Source organism: Panthera onca, chromosome A3 (genome assembly GCF_046562875.1).
Source record: "Panthera onca isolate mPanOnc1 chromosome A3, mPanOnc1 haplotype 2, whole genome shotgun sequence".
NCBI lineage: Eukaryota > Metazoa > Chordata > Mammalia > Carnivora > Felidae > Panthera > Panthera onca.
The window spans coordinates 76,178,814-76,204,950 of NC_138341.1; the positions used below are offsets into that span (position 1 = coordinate 76,178,814).

Genomic DNA, 26,137 nt, shown 5'->3' on the forward strand with positions numbered 1-26,137 from the left:
TTTGACTACAGATAGGGAAATAGAAATCACCCAAACTGAAATACACACACACACACACACAAACAAAATGAGTCAAAACTGAATGGGGCATTCAGGTGCTGTGGAATAACATCAAACAGTGCTAACATGTGTATTAACTGGAATCACTGAAGAGAGGAGAGGGAAAAAAGCAGAATGTACATGTGAAGAGATAATGGCCAAGAAGTTTCCAAAGTGAATGAGGCAACTAACCACAGAATCTAACAAACGGAATCTCTGGCCTGATAAACATAAAGAAAAGCATATCTACACACATCATAATCAAGAGCTGAAAATCAAACATTAAAGAGACAATCTTGAAGGCAGACAGGGGAAAAAGGACTATTACAAACAGAAGAACAATATAAAAATCAGAGCATGCTTTTCATCAGAAACCATGCAAGCTGGGAAACAATGGAGCAAAATCTTTAAAATACTGAAATAAAAAAAAAAAAAGTATAGCATTCTATACTGTGAAATGGTTTTTTTTTCCTTTTTAAAGTAGGTTCCATGCCCAGTGTGGGGCTTGAACTCACACCCCTGAGATCAAGGCTCCACCAACTGAGCCAACCATGCATTCTGAAAATGTCTTTTAAAATGAAGGCAAGAGACTTTTGCTTCTGGATTAGATAGAGTAACAGGGACTAAATGTACACTCCCTCCTTAAACAACTAGAAAACCATATAACGCTATATGGGGCAATATTTTTGAGACATTGGGCAACTGGTTGCATGGGGCTATGATCCCTAAGGGAAAAAAAAAGAAAAAAGAAACAAGGCAATCCTTACAATTGCAGTAACTTACTGCCCAGAGAAGTTTCTAAGCCACAATGCAGGGAGTGGGGGCCCAGAGCCCAACAGCCTAAACAGAGCCCAACAGTCTTTCTGAGTCAAGAAGACAGACATTCAATTTTGAGGATGCCAAAGCAGCTAGAATTTGTGAAACAAAAGTACCAGAGAGGAGGAAGCTGCGCAGAGAAAACTCTAGAAAGCTGCAGAGGTCTTGTCTCCAAAGGAGGGAAACACACACACAGACACACACACACACAAACACACACAAAGGAGAGAAAAAAAAGCACCAAAAAAGAGTGTAGGACAACTACCATGACTTACACAGGGCCAGAAATAATTCACATTCTTACCAGCCAATTTGAAAAAACCCTGTGACATTGACTAGACTGCCCAGAAAGATTTCACCTGGGAAATGGGGCTAATTTAGTCCTAGAACCAAAGGCTCCTCTGGCTCTCAGCCTAACAGAGCTTAAAAGCAAGCCTCAAGAGGCTCCAACTGATTCTAATTACCTAGAACAAAGTCCAACACAATTTAAGGGAACATAACAATCCAGCAAAATAAAACTCACAGTATCTGGCATCTCATAAAGAATCCTCAAGCATGCAAAGGCACAGGAACAGATGACCATAAACAGGAGAAAAAAGTCAATCAATAGAAGCTGAACCAAAAATGACAGAGATGATGGCATTAGCAGGCAAAAATGTCAAAACAGTTAATATGCTGCATATGTTCAAGAAGGGAGAATGTTTTCTGAACGTAGAGAGATAGAGAGATGGAAGACACGGTTACCAAATGGAACTTCCAGAAAACATACAGTATCCAAAATGAAAAAAGTTCTGAATGAGATTAACTGCCTATTAGAAACTACAAAAGAATGGGGCCCCTGGGTGGCTCAGTCGGTTAAGTATCTAGCTTCGGCTCAGGTCAGGATCCCACAGTCAATGGGTTCGAGCCCCCACATAAGGCTCTGTGCTGACAGCTCAGGGCCTGGAGCCTGCTTCGGATTCTGTCTCCCTCTCTCTCTGCCCCTCCCCCGTGTGCGTCTCTGCCCCTTTCCCATGCATGTGCACACTCTCTCAAAAAGTGAATAAACATTAAAAAAAAATTTTTAAGACGTAACAATACCTATGTAAAAGCAACAAAATTACATGTTGTTGGTCAGTCGATCTGGAAGTAATTTTGCAGCTTACCTGCCATTGGTGGGGAAGGGGGAGTGCCTCAATTCACAGTAGTCTAGGGTCACTACAATGTCAAAAGTAATTTAGGGTGATTATATACAAATTAATTCACAGGGAAAAGATACATATGTATTCCTTAAGACGTAAAGGCATGGGAATTTGAGATTAGAATTACTCAAATTTATCTATTCCCATCTTCTAGTTCTGTGTTGAACCATGTTTAGCCTCTACTTTTTTTAACTTTTTTAAATATGAAATTTATTGTCAAATTGGTTTCCATACAACACCCAGTGCTCATCCCAACAAGTGCCCTCCTCAATGCCCATCACCCACTTTCCCCTCTCCCCCACCCCCCCATCAACCCTCACTTTGTTCTCAGTATCCAAGAGTCTCTTATGGTTTGCCTCCCTCCCCCTCTGTAACTTTTTTCCCTTCTCCTCTCCCATGGTCTTCTGTTAAGTTTCTCAGGATCCACATGAGTGAAAACATATGCTATCTGTCTTTCTCTGTATGACTTATTTCACCTAGCATAATACCCTCCAGTTCCATTCACGTTGCTGCAAATAGCCAGATTTCATTCTTTCTCTTTGCCAAGTAGTATTCCATTGTATATATAAACCACATGTTCTTTATCCATTCATCAGTTCGGGGACATTTAGGCTCTTTCCATAATTTGGCTATTGTCAAAAGTGCTGCTATAAACATTGGGGTACATGTGCCCCTATGCATCAGCACTCTTGTATCCCTTGGGTAAATTCCTAGCAGTGCTATTGCTGGGTCATAGGGTAGAACTAGTTTTAATTTTTTGAGGAACCTCCACACTGTTTTCCAGAGCGGCTGCACCAGTTTGCATTCCCACCAACAGTGCAAGAGGGTTCCTGTTTCTCCACATCCTCTCCAGCATCTATAGTCCCCTGATTTGTTCATTTTGGCCACTCTGACCGGCGTGAGGTGGTATCTCAGTGTGGTTTTGATTTGTATTTCCCTGATGAGGAGTGACGTTGAGCATCTTTTCATGTGTCTGTTAGCCATCCATCTGATGTCTTCTTTGAAAAGTGTCTATTCGTGTCTTCTGTCCATCTCTTCACTGGATTATTTGTTTTTCAGGTGTCGAGTTTGTTGAGTTCTTTAGCCTCTACTACAAAGCTGTAATCATCAAGACAGTATAGTACTGGCACAAAAACATACACATAGACCAATGGAATAGAATAGGGACTCCAGTATTGGACCCACAAAATTATGGCCAACTAATCTTTGACAAAGCAGGAAAGAGTATCCAATGGAAAAAAGATAGTCTCTTTAACAAATGGTGCTGGGAGAACTGGACAGCAACATGCAGAAGAATGAAGCTAGACCACTTTCTTACACCATACACAAAAATAAACTCAAAATGGATGAAGGACCTGAATGTGAGACAGGAAACCATTAAAATCCTAGAGGAGAAAGCAAGAAAAAACCTCTCTGACCTCAGCCACAGCAATTTCTTACTTGACACATCTCCAAAGGCAAGGGAATTAAAAGCAAAAATGAACTATTGGGACCTCATCAAGATAAAAAGCTTCTGCTCTGCAAAGGGAACAGTCAACAAAACTAAAAGGCAACCAACAGAATGGGAAAAGAGATTGGCAAATGACATATCGGATAAAGGGCTAGTATCCAAAATCTATAGCCTCTACTTTTTAAAAGGATTTTACTAATTGCAGCCTTCAAGTGAGCCCTGCTGGCAAAGAGAGCAGAAGGAGCTGGGTCCCAACAGCTCATTGGGTCTGAATTCAAAATATGCCCTAGAGAGGGGTGCCTGGGTGGCTCAGTCAGTTAAGCGTCCAACTTCGGCTCAGGTCATGATCTCAAGGTCTGTGAGTTCGAGCCCCACGCTGGGCTCTGTACTGACAGCTCAGAGCCTGGAGCCTGCTTCAGATTCTGTGTCTCCCTCTCTCTGCTCCTCCCCCACTCACACTCTGTCTCTGTCTCTCTCTCAAAAATAAAATATAAAAACAATTTTAAAAATGCCGTAGAGAAATTATATTCAGTTCAAGTCTTTAAGCACATCCAAGCAATCCCTGTGAGCTACTTTAAGATTTATCAAACAACTGTATTTCTCTTTTTTGTTTATCCTTCCAGTTCTCTCTCCTCTTCCACTGCCACACTCAAACCATACCATTTTATCTTTTTTTTTCAATAGATACTAATTCCTACAACATCTTAACATACCCAGGTTGGTTACATGACCAAGTGGCTGATGTAGAAGGCCAGATTTCACAGTAGAGTTACTGATTCAAGAAATGGTTATTACAAGTCCACTAAGATATCTGGCACTGGTTCAGACTGAGGGTGCAGCACAGAGAAAGCTTCTGCTCTCATGAGCTTCCTTTCAGCAGAGGGACAAAGAAATAAGAAGGTAATAACAGGTAATAGTGAAGGTTATGAATAAAATAAGCAACATGGAGTGACAGGGATTTGGGAAAGATAGGTACAATAGATAAGGCAATTAGGGATGGCCTCTCTGAGAAGGTGAAAACGTGCGTCCCAAAAGATGAAATAGTGCCACCCATCAGAAGAACTGACAAAAGACACCATGAACAGAGACTGAAATATTCTCAAGGAAACGTAGTATGTTTGAGGAACTCATCTGTATGACCACAGTTAAATTGTCAAAATCAGGAAATAAACACTGATATATTACCATCTAATCCACAAAACCTATTCAAATTTCTCTGATCATGCCTATAATGTCCTTTATAGGTCCAGGATCCACTCCATAATCACATGTTACATTTAGTGATCATGTCTCTTTTTTTTTTTTTTTCCTTCAATCTATAACAGTTCTATCTTCCATGATCTTAACTTTTTGGAAAAGTACAGTCCAGTTAACCTTGTGAAATGTCTCCCAGTTTGGTTTTGTAGGATTTTCCTCACAATTTGTGATTTTCAGCAGGAATACCACAGAAGCAATGCTCTCTTCTGTCACTGCACTATATTAGGAGGCACGTGATATTAATTTTTATTTCTTGGTTAAAGTGGTGTCTGCTGGGCTTTCCCACTGTAAAGTTAATTAGAAGCATATGGTATTTATCAGTTACTAACTAGTTAGTGCTTCGTGGAGATATTTTGAGATTAAGATATCTTACTCTTCATCATATGTTCACTTACTTTAGTATCCACTGATAATCCATGCTGAAGTCAGTTATTACTATGATAGTTACCAAATGGTAATTTTCTATTTCCATCATTCTTTCCAGATCAGTGGTTGTCAAATGAGGACAGAGGGTGCAATTGTGCCTCCTCATTGCAATGTGGCAATGCCTGAAGACATTTTTGCTTTTCACAACTAGAGGTTGAGGGCAGGAGGGATGCTACTATCTAGAAGGTAGAGGTCAAGGATAATGCTAAACATCCTACAATACACCAGACCGTTACTCTCCCACTCAAAACAATTATCTTTCCCAAAATGTCATTAGTGCCAAGGTTCTAGATTTACTAAATGACATTCAGAATTTTCTGTTCTTCATTTATATATTTAATATTAGTGTGGATTTCTGGAGTTCTATTTTACTCAAAAGGTTACAATCTGTTTATAACATTTATTTTGATACTCAGATGGTCTCAGAATTGGTCAACACTAATCCTTCAAACCTGTTACTGTGCCCTTTGGGGCATGTGTCAATTACTATTTGAGGGCTTCCTTACTTCATGATATAAAATGCCTAGTGAGAGAGTCAACCATTTCTTCAAAGATCCCTGGTCTGGGTCTTTTTAGTGAAAAATATTTAGAAACCAAGGTCTGGGTGCTAGGTGTGCTCACTGCTATTATACCCAGACACAGCTAGGAAACACACACACAAACACACACACACACACACACACACACACACACACACACTCATACACACCCCTACCTACCTAGCTAGCAAAGCAATGAGATCATACTGATACCTCTAATTCTTTTTTTTTTTTAATTTTTTTTTTATGTTTATTTATTTTTGAGACAGAGAGAGACAGAGCATGAACGGGGGAGGGTCACAGAGAGGGAGACACAGAATCTGAAACAGGCTCCAGGCTCTGAGCGGTCAGCACAGAGCCTGACGCGGGGCTTGAACTCACGGACCGCGAGATCATGACCTGAGCCGAAGTCGGACGCTCAACCGACAGAGCCACCCAGGCGCCCCATGATACCTCTAATTCTAATTCAACACCACAGAGTTGGTTTTAGGCTTCCCCCTTTCCATATGTACAATTCTCTTTGTTGACGCTGAGAAACTTAGCTTCCATTACCCTCAATGTATTTGCTTATTTCCATCTCTTGATTGTAAACAATTTCTCAGCTGTAAAGCAGAAGACTTAACCCCAGATGTCCCAGCCCACTACCCTCCCACCTCCCAGTCGCTGCCCATATTTGAACCTAAACCTTGACTCCAACAAAAGAGAAGGGAGAAATGGGTAGGAAGAAAGGCTAGTTAGAAAGTTTGGCCTTGATCTGCCCCTCAAACCTCCACTCCTACTGCCAACTGAAAACTTGACACCAAAGACGGATAAGGAGAAAAATGAGCCAGATTCTAAAATAAGTACAGTGTACCCTATGTAAGTAGAAGTGTTGCCTTTATCTAGTACATAGGGAGAACTTCATGCTTCTCAAAATAAAAAACATTAAGCTGGCCTTTATATACTTATATAAATTTGTATGTTATCATGATTTATAGTTTATAATAAAAATGGTGTTAAGCCTCTTAGAAGAGTCTTCTGTAAAACAAAGCCAGATAATTCCCTTGAAAAATACAGTCAAAATTAATGTGTTATTTCTAAAAGGTATGTAAGAAACTTCTGGAACAATCTGTTGCACAGATTTAAAAAGATCATAATATAAAATTCCTGTGTTCCAGTTAAGTAGACAGAAAATATAAAGAAAAGCATAGGAATAAAATCATAATTTTACAGGTGGCATTTACAAGAATCTCCCTGGGAAATTTACAATTAAAGAAAAAAAAGATACTGAAAAACTATGTCCCCCCCCCCACACACACACAGATATGACATTTAAGAGAAACTCAAAGATGACATTCTAAAATAACATATATAGGTTGAGACTATCTGTATTTGAATGGTTATACCTCTTATAATAAATGAAACTAATTATAATCCCAAACTCACCATTTACTAGAGAACAATTTAAACAATGGATTCTATATAAGTTCCCTTTTAAATAATGACAAATTTTTTAGGACTTAACTAAATTTAATCCAAAAAAAAGTGTCTGGCTAGGAACTTTCAATGCAATGCTCTAATTAAAAGCAGGAAATATAATTAGAGGCATACTAAATCATAAAGCAAAATGTCCAATTGTCAAGTGAAACTTAAATTCTATTACTGCTTAGTATCCTTCTAATACATTTCTTCTTACCTAAATTAGCCAAAGTCAGGGGATTTTTGCTTGCGATCAAAGAACCCTAACTGATATAACTAGGTACCCTAGTTCTAAGTTAAATGTGGCCTCTTAAAAATGGGACATCTTGGGGCACCACAGTGGCTCAGTCGGTTAAGCGTTTTGACTCTTGATTTCGGCTCAGGTAATCAGGTCATGATCTCATGGCTCGTGAGAATGAGCCCCTTACCAGGATATGTACTGACAAGGCGAAGCCTGCTTGGAATTCTCTGCCCCTCCCCTGCTCGTGCTCTTTGTCTCTCTCTCTCTCTCTCTCTCTCAAAATCAATAAATAAACATGAAAAAAAAATTTTTTAATGGGACATCTTTATTTATGAAATAGAATAGTTCAAAATCATAACAAAAAAAAGGCTTTAATTTCATGTACAGTTGAACGGGTGCAGGAGGTCTACTGAATTAATATAGAGAAGGTCAAAGTCTTGTTTCTAATTGTCACCAGGAAATTTCTGTTGGAAATCTGGGTATAAGGTCAGAGTTCAATATATAGACACAAGTATCAATTTATTTTTCCTTCTGAAGGCAAACTGATCTAATGTACCATTTAGTTTCCTATGCACATCACTTTCCACTTCTCTTTAAAACTTAAAAAATGAGTTTTTATTATCATGGATGAACTGACACTCAGTTTGAAAATATTTTATTTTTATATTTATTTTAAAAATTTTTACTACATTTCTCCCAAAAGTAACACATACTTGAAATAAATCAAACAATACACATAATGATAGAGAAAAGGCTAATTTTTCCTCTACCTCATTCCCTCAGGTCCCACTTTACTAAAATAACCAAAACTGATAATTTGCTATATATGCTTTCACAGCTTTTTGTAATATTACCAGTTTCTTTTTATAAAAATGAAATGACATTATATACATTATTCAATGCACTTAACAACACATCTCAGACATCCCTCCGAAGTATATAGCATATAACTCAATTCATCCTTTTTAATTTTTGCATAATAATCCATTGTATAGATACACCATAATTTATCCAATAATTTCATTAATTATCAGACTCATCAGACTGTTTCCAATCCAAATAATGCTCATCAATACCCATGTACATGTGTCCTGATATACTAGAGGACAGATACCAAAAAGTGGGATTGCTGGGTCAAAAGGAATAAAAAATGATACTTCCATTTTTTTAGAAATCTTGTATGTATAAAAGAGTCTATATACACAAAAATAAAGGGAATATGAAATAATGAACTCCCATTTACCTATCATTCAACTTTGACAATTGCCAAATATTAATGTTCAATTGTTTTTTCCTTCTCTAAAAAATTTAAACAAGTCTCATTTTAAAAGTTTTGTCTCGGAGCCTGGGTGGCTCAGTCGGTTGGGCGTCCGACTTCGGCCCAGGTCATGGTCTCGCAGTTTGTGAGTTCGAGCCCTGCATCAGGCTCTGTGCTGACAGCTCAGAGCCTGGAGCCTGCTTGAATTCTGTGTCCCTCTCTCTCCCTCTGCTCTTCCCTACTCATGCTCTCTCTCTCTCTCCTTCAAAAATAATTAAAATGTTTTTAAAAAAATTTTTTAAGTTTTGTCTCAGGGTGCTTAGGTGGCTCAGTCAGTTACGCGTCCAACTTTGACTCAGGTCATGGTCTCATGGTTTGTAAGCTCCAGCCCAGCATCAGGCTGTCTGTTGTCAGCACGGAGCCCACTTCGGATCCTCTGTTTCCCTCTCACTCTGTCCCTCCCCCACTCACGCGCTCTCTCAAAAATAAAATAAACATTAAAAAAAAAATTTTTTTTTGTCTCCACAAATGGCTCTGAAAGTTTATTAAAATCCCTTTTGGAACAGTAGTTACATAGTAACCACCAGTGTTTGTATCTTCTTTAGTACTGTACATAACAACTGAAAAAAAAAGTCACCCATAATAGTCACTTCCTCCCTCTACTAAGCTCTTCGCCATGGAGAAACAGCAGAATCAAAGCATCTAAGACAGTAGAAAAAGAGACTAGGAAAGATCATCCTAAAAGCATACAAAGACCTTGAAAAGGAAAATATCAGGCAGGCATAGAGGTATATTAAGTGACAGAGGCAACAAAGAGAAAGAAAGGAGTAACATTAAGTAGATTTTTAAAAGCTAGCATTAGCTGGTGGGGAAAGTACTTAAGGGATTGCTGGTGGTCCGAATGGGAAATTTAAGCAAAGAAAGAGCAATTCATGAGGAATAGGACATGCTTTTGAATGTATTTTAGAACTAGCTGCTTAAAATCTATTGCACTACTCATCAGAAAGCTAGGAGAATAGCCACTTAGCGCTCAGCCAGCAAAGGGAATTTGGAGGGAAAAATATCACTAATGTGTAACAAAATAACATTTATTTCTCTTCAAATATAAGTAACATCCCTACTAAGGAAGAACAATATAGAATGTATACATATGTACACATATATGCAAAAGGAATACTACACCAAAATGTGTTCCTCAAAAAAACAAAACAAAACATGTAATGAAATTTCAAATGCACCAAAGACAAGGGCTATTTAAAGCAACCCCAAAGTAAATTATTTTGTACAGTGAACATTTTATACAATAATCATATCCTAATTTATTTAAAGTGTGGTTTCTCTTTTTTTAAAATATTAAATTCCCTAATCCACACAGCATTTTATTTTTTAAAGATTTTTTAAGCTTATTTATTTATTTTGAGAGAGAGAGACAGAATAAAGGGCGGGGGGGGGGGGGGGGGGGGAGAGAAGCCCAAGGTGGCTCTGCCCTGGAGCTCAAACTCACAAACCCTGAGATCATGACCTGAGCCGAAATCAAGAGTTGGATGCTCAACCGACTGAACCACCCCCCAAAGCATTTACTGGTTGTTCACTATATGCCAGGCACTGTACATACAGAACAAAACATAAAACATCAGTCCTGCTTTCTAGGAGTTTACAATCTAGTGAGTGATTTAGACACAATTAGGATACAATGTCATATATTTTAATGGTATATTTTTTCATTTAAGTCTGCAGGTAAACACAAGAAAGACCACTGAACTATAGCTAAGGAGAGTCAGGAAAGGATTTACAGAGGAAGTGAGCGACATAGGAGTTGAATCTTGAAGGCTGAAGAGTAATTCAGAAATAAAAGAGAAAACAATCTCTACAAAGATTATGCAAAGCTTGGTGATTCATCTCAATGCATTTAAGCTGGAAATATATTTCTAGTGCAGATTTGACAAGAACCATATGTGGCCTACTGATACGAAGTTTTAAAAATTTTATTGTTATTGTTAAGCTGTTACAGCATTTATGTGAGATTGATGTATGTAGGCATGTGTTTATATGTATATGTGTTGAAAATGGTGGCTAAAGATATCAGAGTGAATCTACATATTAGCTTCCACACGCTTCCTGATACCCCACCTACAAAATAAGTAGATTTGAAAATAAAACAAGGGTTCATAAAGGCACACGAAGTTGACAGCAAAAAGCTGAATCCTTAATCGCAGGGAGAAAAGCCATTCTGTGAATGGAGGGAAGAATAAGTGAAATACAGGATCTGTCGGAAATGTATTCACAAGACAGTTAGACCTTGAAATCTTATCTAGAGTATAAATGTGAGAGTCTCTGGACTGTAGGGCATTAGCACAGTAGAGGGAGGGTATGGGGGGGGGGGGTAAGGTAAAATATTTTTTAAAGGGAGACTGAGTAACTGAATGTTGAGACTCTTCTTCCCACCCAACTCCTAACATGTTAGCTGCTAAGGTACACACACTCTCCAAGGCAGCAGACTCAAAAGAGGGTTCTCTGGGAAACAGATCAGCTCAAAAGACAACACCTAAACATACAGACATCCGGAGTTCCCTAAGAAACGGCCCAGCCAGATCATCCCATAGTTAAACCCATAACCAACAAACAAGGAGGAGGGCACCTGGCTGGCTCAGTCAACAGAGTGTGCAACTCCTGATCTTGGGGTTGTGGGTTCAAACCCCACGTAGGGTATAGAGATTACTTAAAAATAAATTCTTAAAAAAAAAAAAAAACCAACAAGCTATGGCATCACAGTAGTACCCAATTAGTTGTGTAGTACAACTCTTAAAGATCACCAGATATTTGATGATGGCCTCTATTATGAAAGACAGAGGCCAAAGAAAACAAATGGAAAAAGTAACTTGAAGGAAACAGAGACAATTAAAAGAGGAAAAAAAAAAAAAAAAAGAACTTCCAGTAATATATTTTAAAAACTGAGAGACTAAGAGAAGCAATCAAGAAATATGAAAAGAATGCAATGGGGGAAGGGGGAGGACTAAGAAGAAAAAGGTCATTACAAAGTATAAAAATTAGAAATGAAAAATTTAACAGAAAGGTTGAAAGATACAGTTATAGAAATATCCCTGAGAGTAAAGAAAAAAGACAAAAATACGCAAACAGAAGGGGTGCCTGGGTGGCTCAGTCAGTTTAGCATCTGACTTTGGCTGAGGTCATCATGATCTCGCAGTTCGTGGGTTCGAGCCCCGCGTCGGGCTCTGTGCTGACAGCTCGGAGCCTGGAGCCTGCTTCGGGTTCTGTGTCTCCCTCTCTCTCTGCCCCTCCCCCACTCGTACTCTGTCTCTCCATCTCTCTCAAAAATAAAAAAAGCATTAAAACACGTATATATACACACACGACAGAAGATGAAAAGATAATTTTGAGAACCTGTCCAGGAAATGGAAGGTCTGGAAAAACATCAGTGAAAACAAAAGGAAGGAAATCATTAAAGAAATAATTCAAGGGGTGCCTGAGTGACTCAGTTGGTTAAGCATCCAACTCTTGATTTTGGCTCAGGTCATGATCTCACAGCTCGTGAGTTTGAGCCCCGCATCGCACTCTGTGCTGACAGCATGGAGCTTGCTTGGGATTCTCTCTCTCTCCTTCTGTCTCTACCTCTCCCCAACTTGTGCGTGTGTGCACACACACTCTCTTTCTCTCTCTCAAAAATACACATTTTTTTTTAAAAGAAGAAATAATTCAAGAAAATTTCCTGGAGCCGAAAAACCATGACTTTCTAAATTGAAAATGTCTGTCAAATGTTCAACACGATGTTTAAAAACAGAGCCACACCAAGGTTTTTAGAACACTGAATAAAGAAGATTCTGTCAAATTTGAGAGAGAACAGATTTCTTAAAAAGATAAAGAATTTTAGAATAATATTAAACTTTTAAAATGCAACACTTGAAACTACAACATACTGTAGCTGTAAAACTGTGAAAAAGGAACTATTTCAAATAGTCATATCCAACCAAAGTATCCCAAGTTCTCAAAAATTACTTCCTTTTCTTTCTCCTTTACTTTCTATTATAAATAGAGTTTATAATCTTCAAAATGATCGGAGTAAATAAAGAGGAAGCCATGGGATTTGGGAAATGAGATCCAACAAAAAAGAGGTGAAGACAATCCCCAGGATAATCGTGAAGGGAGCGTTCAGGATGAAAGGTCTGTAGCAGGCCCAGAGAGGACAGCAGGTCAGAAGGCATCAAAAAAGACTTCATAAACATGAAGTTGATGGTCTACATATGAATAACTTTAACTGAGAATATACGAAGCTTTAAAAATAGACAAATATCTTGTGTCCTGAGACAATATGTTCACACCGTTAGATTTAATGTAGTTAAAGTCAAGCCATATTCTCGCCGATATTCTAAAAACTGCTATCAGGCTCAATCCTTCACTGATGAAGCAATGTAGCTCTTTTAAATTATTTTTAAAAAGATGTCTGCTGGTGAGATTTAAGACATTATTCACAGATCATCCAAGGACCTGGATGCATCAGACACTGAGATATTTATCCATATTTTAATACACAGTAGTTTCTTCAACATGTGGAGAAGAATGTTTTATTCCTTTGTAGTAGTTCAAAGTTGAGAAACCATTTGAGAAGTGAAAATGCAGGAGAGGGGCGCCTGGGTGGCGCAGTCGGTTAAGCGTCCGACTTCAGCCAGGTCACGATCTCGCGGTCCGTGAGTTCGAGCCCCGCGTCAGGCTCTGGGCTGATGGCTCGGAGCCTGGAGCCTGTTTCCGATTCTGTGTCTCCCTCTCTCTCTGCCCCTCCCCCGTTCATGCTCTGTCTCTCTCTGTCCCAAAAATAAAATAAAAAACGTTGAAAAAAAAAATTTAAAAAAAAAAAAAAAAAAAAAGAAAATGCAGGAGAGCACATAATAGGCCCTTAATACAAACACTTGCTGAGATTGCTTTCTTTTCCAATCTATAAACAAGAAAAGGCAAGTGAAGATAAAGTTAACTATGTATTTTACATATACACATAAACATTCATGTACACACACACAACATACATTCACAAATATTTGAAATTTCTCCCATAGCTCTATGTGAGTTTTCAATTTCATTTTTTAATATATTTTACAATTTTAACTCAAATAAGTAAGCTTCAAAAATGTGTTTTCTTAAAGAGACTGGATGTTGAAAGAAATTTTAAACAATATCGCCTTTACTAAATAGAACAACAGAAGTATTTGTATAAGAGTTGTCATTCTTAGATAGTATGGGCAAAAAATATTTCCCAGAGATGAATGATTAACCTGTTGAATTCAAAAAGGCTTATTATGTCCATCACAGGAATAAAAGGCACAGCATAAGGAATATAGTCAATGATACTTAATAGGGTTGTATGGTGACAGATGGTAGCTACACTTGCGGTGAGTACAGCCAAATGTATAAACTTGTGGAATCGCTATTGTGCACCTGAAACTAATGTAACACTGTGTGTCAACTATACTCAGATAATTTTTTAAAAAGACTTATCCCAAAAGACTTTACAAGTATTTAATTAGCTTTGACAAACAAGTTGACTAATCAGAACTGATTCTTAAGTAGGTAACGAAACAATCTGAAAAATACACAAAAACAAACATGGCTTAAAGTTCTCTGGGTACAGAATACGTAAGAGAAGTTGCGAATTCACACATACATGGGTGGAGTGGTGAGGGTACAAAATGGAGAATGTGCTCAGTTCCAGATAATCATTACCAAGTGAGCACAGACTCGGACCTCTAGATCATTATGTTTCTCTAAGAGAAAACTCTGTGAATTTTCCTATTGTCAAATCTTGATAGTAATTCATTTTTTTCATTTAGCTAATTTTTTCAGCTCATCAAAACAGGTATGTGTTCTGAATTCAATTTCTAGAGTTTATGGGGCTTGTAGTATATGCCCTCTAAAATTGAGACCCAGATTTACCTCTGTGTTAGATAGAATAGTGTATCAGATTTACTTCTGTGTTAGATATAATAGTGTATCAAATATAAATACACTTGCATAGAATGAATGAATTCATGTGAATGTGACTAAGGATTCAAATGATTCAATGCATACTTTTTGAATACCACTTGAGCCAGACCTTGTACAAGTCACTATGGTGGAATAAAGAGGTATGACTGGACATTAGTAATTAATGTAAGTTTCCGATCTTTCTCTGTCTTCTAAAAATGGGCGAATAATTTATCATCCAAACCAACGCACTTCTGGGAGTGAAAAGAGCTGTGTTAATAATTAGGCTGAGAGGGGTACCTGGGTGGCTCAGTCAGGTGAGTGTCTGACTCTTGGTTTCGGCTGAGGTCATGATCTCGCAGTTCATGAGTTCGAGCCCCGTGTCGGGCTCTGCACTGACCGTGCGGAGCCTGCTCGGGATTCTCTCTCTCCCCCCTCTCTCTGCCCTTCCCTTGAGGTACTCTCTGCCTCTCTCAAAATAAATAAAATAAACTTTACCAAAAAAATAATTAGGCTAAGAACAACAGGCGTAAACTGGGACCCTGCCAGACAAACCAGGCTGTACAGTCACCCTACCTAACAGAAACCAGTCTGCTTCAGTCTCCTCCCCTCTGCCTACCCAGGCTCACACAGTCCAAGGAAAATCCCGCCTTGCCAGGCTATCTCTTCAGACTATAACAGAGAATTAGAAGGAAAGGGGGTAAAAAGGAAGTCGAGAGTTGTCTTATGATAGGAAGAGTTAGAATTGTTTCCTAAGATTTTTGTTTTGTTTGGTATTTAAGAGGTACACAATCAGCGGCAGTGTGGAATGACAACGGATGGGTGAGGGGAAAAAAAGAAAAACTGCTAGAGACTGCATGTTGCCTTCGTGTCATTTAATCAAGAGAGGTAAAGCACTCAAGTTAGCTGAAAATCCTTTTGTCGCGTAGACTGGGACTACCATCCTTAACCAGAGAGGACATGGTTTTATGAATGCGGCAGAAGTAGAAGACATGGTCCTGCAATCTAGGGAGTCAAACTTTATTTGGGGAGAAAAAGACTAACAAAGAATTAATACAGTGTGATACAAAGTTGAGTGCTCAATCGTAGCACAGGAGCTGCAAACCTGTAGGACTTGAGAAAGATCGAACAGAGCAATGTGAATCAATCTCCCCTTCTTGTTGTTCTCGTTTCTCCTCAAAAGGATCAGGGGACAGGCACAAGCAGAGGAGTTCTCAGTTGTAGGTAATGACAGTCCAACCAATCCCCACGAAGCTCTGATGGGGTTATCAAATATTAAAATGAAAACAAAATCCACGATTAATCAAAATACTGGGTTTTTTTTTTCCACCCGTTGACTATCACACTATCAAAAATGATACTTCATTTAAGTTGTGATTCTGGATTCCACCACACCTTTCAGTCAGAAACTAAGGGACCCCTGGTAAATGGCCATGACACAGAAGTCTGGCCTCCAACAACATGGATGGGCCAAAGCTTCAAACACACCATGAATTTACCACCAGGAACAAAGACTCTACCTGATCCAACATAATAGAGTTGGCAGATTGTGAGCATGGGGGGCATCTACAACACACAGAATATATCCATATTTTCCAGCCCATATACAGAACAATCTGAAACTTTTCCTCATTCCTTCCATGGGCCATCCCCACCTCCCCGGGATAAAAGACAAATAGTCAGATGCAGGGAAAGGCGGCGGGGGGCGGCGGGGGGGGGGGGGGGGTGAAGGGTGAGAGGGAAGAACATAAGAAAAATGAGATACATATATACAGACACTAAATTCATTGAATCACCAAATATTTTGTCCACATCAAGCATTCATCAAGGGATACAACATACACAGGCCACACAAGTATCCAAATATCCATAATTCCCTGTGGAAAGGCTGGCCACAATCCAAACAACTTCGGTAAAAACAAGAATATCCTTTCTGTCAAGCTTTCTGTGTGACTTCTGTTTCTGTTAAGCAATTTTTTTTTTTTTTTTTTTTTTTTTATTTTTTTATTTTTGGGACAGAGAGAGACAGAGCATGAACGGGGGAGGGGCAGAGAGAGAGGGAGACACAGAATCGGAAAGAGGCTCCAGGCTCCGAGCTGTCAGCCCAGAGCCCGACGCGGGGCTCGAACTCACGGACCGTGAGATCGTGACCTGGCTGAAGTCGGACGCTTAACCGACTGCGCCACCCAGGCGCCCCTGTTAAGCAATTTTTTAAATATCATTAGAGCCCTAAGCTTGAGAAACACTTGAGTACCTCAGAGAAAGGGCTATGTAAAAACACAAATCACTGCTACTATTATATTACTGTGCAAAAAGCAGGACTTCCCAAAAAGGAGAAAAAAAAAAAAAAAACAACAACAAAACCCTGACATAAAACAAAACCCACATTAGGTTTCAGACTATTAAAAGAAAATGCATTCTCTTGCCCCATCCTCACTCCCCAAATCCCCGCTCCATTAGATTGTCAACTACCTTGCAGGAACCCTACAGAGCCCATTTCCAGTGACCTTTAATCAGTCTCCTCTGAGATACAATCCACTGGACAGAATTCTTTTCCATTTGCCAAAGTTATTTTCTAGCACTCCAAGTTACCACTTTTAGTTCCAATTCCCACCGTGAACTTTTAAAATTCATTCCTCGCCACTTTGGAGAAATGCTACCTTCAAGAAATACAGAATAGCTCTAAATTCCTGTGTAACAACCTCATAAATATTAATTTTTAAGCAAGTTATCTTTATCTGAGTATCAGTTTCCTCATCCCTTGTCACATAAAGAGAACTAAATGGGAATAATATTCACAAAGCTCCTGATAAATCGGGGGGGGGGGGGGGAGGGAGGGGGAGGGTGCAAAAAAAATGGTAGCTATTTAAATGAAGATGAAGAAAGAAGTGGTATTACTCAGCATTTGCTCAGAGGAGGGAAGAAAAAAAAGACTTGTTTGGCATATGTCTCTTCTGCTAAAACTTGGAGGCACTTAAATTAGGAACATCCCTGCAACTACTTAAAGGAGGTTTGAAAAACTAGCAGGTTTATGGCAATGATGTGAACTATGCTCCAGTGTTACTGCGGTCACGAAGCATAACACACATTGGTGAGTCTAGAAAGGATTACAGGGTTTATTTCACTCTTTTCTCATGATAGCAGCACCTACTATTAAGAATCATTTCAACTCTGTAATTTTTTATTTCAAATAAAAAAAAATTTTTCTTAGGGGCACCTGGGTGGCTCAGTCAGTTAAGCATCTGACTTCTTAATTTCGGCTCAGGTCATGATCTACAGACATGATATCAAGGCCTACATCAGGGCTTGGGAATCCCCTGCATGGGATTCTCTCTCTGTCCCTCTCCTGCTTGCATGTGCGCTTGCTCTCGCTCTCTCAAAATAAACATTATTAAAAAAAACAAGAAACAAAAAACCTCTCTCCCACAAAGACTACATAGTACATGAACACTGTGATTCTCAAGAAGGGCTAGGAGCCAAACCTAATGTCAGTGTGGCCTATCACCAGCTCCCCACTGACACGGGGCCTACCACAGTCTAGGGGCCCCTGACCATTACCCACACATAATAACCATGTAATGCACTAAAACTTAAAATTTATTTTTTAACAAAACTTAAAATTATCAATGCCCAAGCTCAATATTCTGCCACCACCTGAGCTCTTAAGCCTCTTTGGTACTCCCCCCAACCTAATACAGGGAGAGGATGATTTGATCTCTGATTTATCATCTCGTAAGTCCATTGGGAGATGAAGACAATTAATGTGGAACATGCTGTGAGCTCCCTAGAGAAAAGTGCAATTTTAAAACAAAATATTTTATATTTTTTTCACTGGTAAAATGAATTGCTCCTTTTTTTTCCACAGTGCTGTACTTAGCAATTCAAGATTTTATCACAGCTTTCTGTCAAAAATAGTAATACTCAATTTGGAAGTTAAAGAATATCTATGCTTTTTCAAAATGAAAAGAACATTGTTTATTCCAGTTATAAAACTAATAAACATGTGTCATAAAAAAATCCATTAGTACTGGAAAGGATAAAGAAGAAAGTAGTAATCAACCATAACCCTAATGCCCCAACAAAACATGAGGGGCATTACGACATAGTTCTATGCATATACATACATACACACATAATTAATGGATATCTATGTATTTTACAGAAGATCATATTCCCTAAAGTGATTTTTTTAACCTAATATGATTTAAAAATCTTGAACAGCTACATAATATTTTATGTCCATGGATTATCCATAATCAACCAGTCATCTAAAATTAAAGTTTTATGCTTTTTCCAGTTGTTCTTTGTGCTACAATGAACTCTCTTACATTCCAGGCTTGCATAATGGTTTCATCAGTTTTTAGAAAAGCAATTATTAGTCAAAATGATACGGATACTTAAAATTATAAAAGATATTGGCAGATCACCTCTAAAAGTAGAATCATTTACCCTCCAACCAATAGCAGTTGAAAAGGCCCATTTCCCTATAATTCACTGGTTATTGCCTATCTCCTCTCATCTTTGCCAATTTGATAAACAAAAATTTTATTTCACTGTTTTAATTGTTTCGTTACTTCATTTCTGGTAAAGTAATTATTTGATGTGTTTATAGAGCATTGGTTTTGGGGGTGTTTTTGTTTTTGTTTTTGTGGGTATGTGTGAAATAACTTGTCCTAATCTTTGGCTATGTTCTCCCCTTTTCATATGGATCTGCAGTCTGTTTTTGCTATTGCTTTGTGGGAGTTCTTCACTCAATAAAGGAAATACATCTTTGTCTGCATATATGTCACAAATAATACCAGTTTGTCACTTGTCTTTCAACTTTTTTGATGCTTTTTGAATAAAGTTACTTTTAAAATCTTGATTTAGTCAATATATTCATCTTTAAATTCATGGGGTTTGGGTCACTATTCGAAGGCCCGTCCTTTTTTTTATTATTAAATTATTCATCTGAAATATCTCAAAGTGGAGCGCTAGGATTTTTAATTAAATATTTAATCCAGCTTAAATTTGTATCAGTACATAACATAAAGGAGAGATTCAGTTTTGATATTTTTTTCTAAATTTTTAAACAATGGTTCCCAACACCATTTATTGAAGAATCATCGTTTCCTTTCTTACTGACACTCCATCTTCATCGTATGATAAATCGCATATATTTATATCTTTCTGAACTCTCTTTTCTAAAACACAGCTTTATATGTGTATTTCTGCACTGATACTCACTGTTATATATATATATATATTTTTTTTTTTTTTTATTTTTGGGACAGAGAGAGACAGAGCATGAACGGGGGAGGGGCAGAGAGAGAGGGAGACACAGAATGAGAAACAGGCTCCAGGCTCCGAGCCATCAGCCCAGAGCCCGACGCGGGGCTCGAACTCACGGACCGCGAGATCGTGACCTGGCTGAAGTCGGACGCTTAACTGACTGCGCCACCCAGGCGCCCCGATACTCACTGTTTTAATTATGTAGCTTTGCACTGTGTTTTCACATAACAAAATAATGCAAAATATGAAAACAGGATGGCACACACCAAAAATATTTCCTAACTTGTGTTATTTTACAATATTAAAATATTGCAAAGGTTGAGACAAATGATATGAATACTAACGATGAAAACGAACACACACATGTTAGGAACACACATACTTTACAGTTTACATAGTGCTTTCACATTACCTAACACTATGTCCACCACACTAGAAGCTATTGTTCCTTACCCAATCATAATAAGGAACTCAGATTTGTTAACTCACCTATGATCACATAGTTAGTAAATGGCAGAACTACAACCTGAACTTCATATTCCATGATCCTTCCATGAACCCACTAAGTTAAAAATAGAGCAATTACCTATAAAAGCTCAAAAATTTTTTAATGTTTATTTATGAGAGAGAGAGAGAGATAGAGGGCGAGCAGGGGAGAGGCAGAGAAAGAGAGGGAGACAGAATCCCAAGCAGGCTCTGTGCCATCAGCACAGAGCCCGATGTGGGGCTTGAACCCATGAACCATGAGTTTGCAACCTGAGCCAAAACCAAGAGTTGGATGCTTAACCCACTGAGCCACCCAGGCGCCCCCCAAATTTCTTATTTTTAAGCAAACTATCTTACCAAGTATACATTCTATACACACGCACATATATAAACACACACATATAACTACACATAGGTATTATACACCTGTACACATACATACACGTGCATGTGAATGCACACACATACCTTTATTTGAATGAAGAAAAAATTTTTAAATCCAAGCTGATATTCCTGAAGCTTTGATAATTCCACCAATATTACAGACCCTAACTATGTAACACAAAAGAATGAAAAAAAACTAAAAATTGGGACTATATTTCCTTAGAGATGGTTACCTTCTCTTGGTTTCCCAAATGCAGTTAAAATACAAAATATTTTCTTTTTTTTAATGTTTATTTATTTTTGAGAGAGACACAGCACAAGCAGGGGAGGGTCAGAGAAAGAGAGAGACAGAGCATGAGTGGAGGAGAGGCAGAGACTTAACCGACTGAGCCACCCAGGCACCCCAAATATTTTCATTTTCTAGTAAGAGTATTTCCTCAGGTAGTAATTATTACTAAACTGAAAGAGATCAGTTTTGGATACCTAATAAAACAGGTCCCACTATCAGACCACCAGGAAGGATCTAAAAGCAAGAGACTATAGCTGTGTATATTAAAAATCCAGATCAGCCCTGAGATTCACTGGGGGAAAAAATTACTATCGTCAAATGTGAGAGTATATAAGGCAGAGGGTCTACAAATTTCCCCGGGAGACTATGGTATACCAACCACCATGTCATGTAGCCCAGCCAGGAGAAAAAAAAAATTTTCAAAGAATGGTAGAAGGGGTCTTACCAATACATTCTCCCAATTTAAGCTGCAGTGTTAGCCAAAGATCCTGAGCCACACAAGGTTACTGTAGGGATATATTATTATTGATTTCCTATCCGTTAAAAGCTTATACATATTATATTGCATATATCATGCACAATAAATTGTATGAAAAGTATTATTACCTCATCTATTCAAGCTGCCAAATGAAGGATGATGTGCTAAAAAAGTAAAAAATGAAGCTATTATATCCCCAAGCACTGATGAGACTTTACAAATACCAAATAGTTATATTATGTAATATGACAACCAAATTTGAATCAATTAAGCCTTGGAGAGGATCACATTCTTAAAAATTAGTTTTAGTAGAGGAAAGAGATGACTTTGGAGAAAGAGAACTGGGTTTGGAAGAGACGGCATAGTGGGACTTCTTTGATTACAGGTCAGGGACTTGCTAGAAAGGAGACTCTGCCCACAGGGAAAACAGAAGCAAGTGATCTGCTCCAGTGCTTGGCAGGGTACTCTTGTTACCCAACGTATTCAAGCGACATGTTACATGAAACACAGAAGCAGCCAGTACCCCACCTGAGGTAAAGGATGCCAGCCTATACTTTTCCCTAGGTAGCATGATGGCATCTCTTTCCAGGCATGAGGAATCGATAGCAGACATAACCCCTCCACAGGGCAGCTTTGATACTTGAAAAGGAAATAGGTCCTCAAGTAGTAGACCCAAAGAATGAAATACACATACCTATCCCAAAATAGAGGAAAGCAGAAAGGGAGCTTGACTTTCAAAATAATGTGTTCTCCACAACAGCAAATATATTCTCTGGGGCAGTGAATCATTATGCCAAGATGACTGTGTGAGATTCATTTTTAATTTTTTCCTACAGCATTCAAAGAAATTCAAACTCTGAGAGGATATCACAAAAATATAAAACACTTCACAGGTTACACATTTAGAAACACAAAACACTTGTAACTAATAAAGGTAAATAGAATTTTTTTTCTAATCTTTCAGGAAATAAGGAACTACCCAGAAATTTCATTTGTTTTCCAAAATTAAAGACATTTCCATATCTTTTTTATTAGAGAACAAATTCAGGAACAAAGACTGATCCTGTCATCTTTGAAAATTTTACAATAAAATCATTACTTGGTTTTAAAAATTAACTTAAAATGGAGATTAATGGTTCCATTAAGCCATGAATATATTTTGTATACACACACACACACACACACACACACACACATAAATTTTATACATATACACATATCAGGTTTTTATACCTTTAAAATATGTTAGTCATTTTTTCTATTATTTGGAAGTTCTGTTAACCTGGACTATTCCTGAAACAAATGAATAATTCCATCTATTGGTTCTCTCACAGTATTAGAAACTTTTTTCCTTATTTTAAATATCTTTCAGTGTACCATCAATGTATTTACTACCATGGCGGTCATTTAGGAATAGATATTCTTATATAGAACTTCTGATCTCTATCAAGATTAACAAGACCAAAAATATTCCTGTTTTTAAAGCTAGAAGTACAAAAATTAAACTGATATTGAAAACAAAAGACAAAAAAATTAACTCAAAAATAACTCAGGAAAATCTTCTTTTTTGTATTGATGGATTGCTGAATATATTAAATACATGAAAAATAAATCAAATGGAAATGCTTCAGCTTACATCTTCATATGTTTACATGATGAAAACTTAGGGTTATTATTCAAGTTACTTATTCAAATTATAGTGTGCTGTGAGACAGAATTATGATTGTGGCGCCCTCTGCTGGGTTTTCTAGTCACAGACTCAACCTAATATCCCTATCAAGTTAAAATCAAACATTTGAGGCATCAAGTGATAAACCACTTTTTCAGTCACTGACCATTTTAAGCCTTGGCAAAGATTGTATAAAAGATTATATAATCAACATCCATTTTACCATAACAGGATTTTACCAATTTATCATTAAGTAAAATATCAGTACAGATTTTTCTTTTAAAGTAGGAAGATAATATAAAAATTACACTAAACATGTTTTAATAGGTCTTATTTTTGTCACCACTTCCATCCCTTGGCAATATATTCACATTTTTAACACAACATTTGTGACAAGACTTTTTAATAAATTGCTATTTTGGTAATTTGATGTATTTTTTTCCTACCTTGTTAGTTCAATCAAAATAGTTTACTTTAAAACATGAGAACAACCCTTAATATTCTCTTCATTATTAGAAAAAGATGGAAAGATGTTCTAGAGGTACTCATCACAAGTAATAATTAATAAATTGCTTCCATTTCCTGAATGTCAACTATGAGGAATATGTGTTATACACTTTCTATGTATTATATCCGGTTCTAAGAGATAATATAAACTCATATAAATTGACATAATGTAAATTGCTCAAGATGAATTTCAGAGCCAAGATTCAAACGTAGGTGGGTCTCATTCAAAGACTCAAACCTTTCCACCAAACAATACAACATCAGTAAAAAAGTACCTTTTGCATGCAATTTCTCCATTTGTCAATGCAACAACTGGGGGTGGATGAAGGCGGTGTGGAGTAAGTTGATGAGAAAAAAATGTCAGAGGAGGACAAGACAGGCATTCGTGCATAAAATAATAACGTAGACCTTTATGAAAATATTTTTATTTTACATGATGCTGCCAGCTAGTGGCCCTATTTCATACTAGAAACAATACTTAAGTTTTACATTACTGAATCAAAAAATTCCACATTTAACATTTTAGGACCATGTTCCTAAATTATTTCTTTTTTTAATTTTTTTTTTTTAACGTTTATTTATTTTTGAGACAGAGAGAGACAGAGCATGAATGGGGGAGGGTCAGAGAGAGGGAGACACAGAATCTGAAACAGGCTCCAGGCTCTGAGCAGTCAGCCCAGAGCCTGATGCGGGGCTCGAACTCACGTACCGCGAGATCGTGACCTGAGCCGAAGTCGGACGCTTAACCGACAGAGCCACCCAGGCGCCCCCATGTTCCTAAATTATATATGCATAAACCTGACTTAGTGATATTTTACATTAAAAGGAGAATGTCTCCTCAAACACCACTAGCATCCCTTGTCCTAACCCTCGGTAAAATGGAGATATGCCTAAGTGGGAAAGAATTCAGCAAGTGCCAACATGTAGAAACTAAAAGGCAAACCTGTCACTATCTATGAAAAAGGAACCCATATTATTTAAATATTTTTGGATAATTTTAGGATACTTTTAGATTCCTTAGTGACAAAATACATTAATATTTGTCTATATTATGAAAAGCTTGCCATAGGTGAGCATAAAAACAAAATTATTGCCTGAGTATTGCTCAGGCATAATTCTATGCAGACGTAAAATTAGAACGCATCTGATAAAGTAATACTGTTAGCAAAGTTCATTAGTTTAGTTCAGAGAAAAGTTACAGCAACAAAATTTCCTCTGAGAAAAAAGTATCTGAGTACAATGTTTACATTTGAAAAGGTCATATTACACAAATAATTCACTATCTGAAGAGAAATATCCTAGGCAACACACATGAAGGAGTACGCAGCTCTTCATCATATGTTGTTTAACATGGTGATAAAAATATATTATTGGCTGATTTCTTTCATCATATGACATGATAATTATTTTTTTTTAATTTTTTTAACGTTTATTTATTTTTGAGAGACAGAGAGAGACAGAGTGCAGGGGAGGAGCAGAGAGAGAGAGAGACGCAGAATCTGAAGCAGGCTCCAGGCTCTGCGCTGTAGGCACAGAGCCCGACGCGGGGCTTGAACTCACGAACCCTGAGATCATAACCTGAGCCAAAGTCGGACGCTTAACTGACTGAGCTACCCAGGCAGCCCAACATGATAATTATTTAGATAATTCTCTCAGTGAATAAATTTATCCTGACAATCAGCTTAGATGAAAAGGCAACGTGTTCTATATTATAATACTGCATAAAACAGAAACCTTCTGGCATTATATTCACAGCAAGGAAAACAAATGGTTTTATTCTGTAATGAAAAAGCAAAGCAGGAAGTGGAAACGAAAGTACCCAAAATATAGCAAAAAAGAAAGAGACAGCCCATCTGTTGGATTAACTGAGAAGGTCAAAATGGAAACAAGAAAAAGAGACAGTCCAGTATTCCTTTTGACCTACATTCTGTTATACACACACATGCATGTACGCACACACGCACACACACACTCACACAACTGCAAAGTGTAAAGACACCCTTATCCTACTGAGTAGGTGCATCTTACATGATGCTGATTTTGCAGCAGGAAACAATAAAAGTTTGTATTACACACACACACATATGCACACACATCATTACAATAAACATTAGTGAGAAAAACACTAATTATAAATTCATTTTAAAACACTAAAAATATTTCCACAAAGGGAACATGCAACTTACAAACATTTCCTGTATTGTCAAAGCTGGTAAGAACATCTTCAACATTCAAAGATCCATTATTATGCCTAGGAAGGAATAAAACATTTTAGTCAATGATTCTGAAATATTAACATTTATTAATGTTTTTAAAAGCTGAGACACTGTATTGTGATGCGCCCACTCAACACTAATAAACCCTTCCCTGCTATATTTTCAAAATAGTTTCTGCCCACTAGAGGGAGAAGGAAAAGAA

At 37.7% G+C, this 26,137-nt stretch overlaps 1 protein-coding gene across 5 annotated transcripts in view; it reads right to left on the reverse strand.

Moving 5' to 3' along the window:
- CAMKMT (calmodulin-lysine N-methyltransferase) overlaps positions 1 to 26,137 on the reverse strand; it is a 405,610-nt gene that overhangs the window by 355,892 nt on the left and 23,581 nt on the right. For all 5 annotated transcript variants that reach the window (XM_060607435.3, XM_060607427.3, XM_060607445.3 and 2 more), the window contains exon 3: positions 25,906 to 25,970. In XM_060607435.3, coding sequence (XP_060463418.2) covers positions 25,906 to 25,970 — 65 coding nt within the window. The remainder of the gene's footprint in view (positions 1 to 25,905; positions 25,971 to 26,137) is intronic.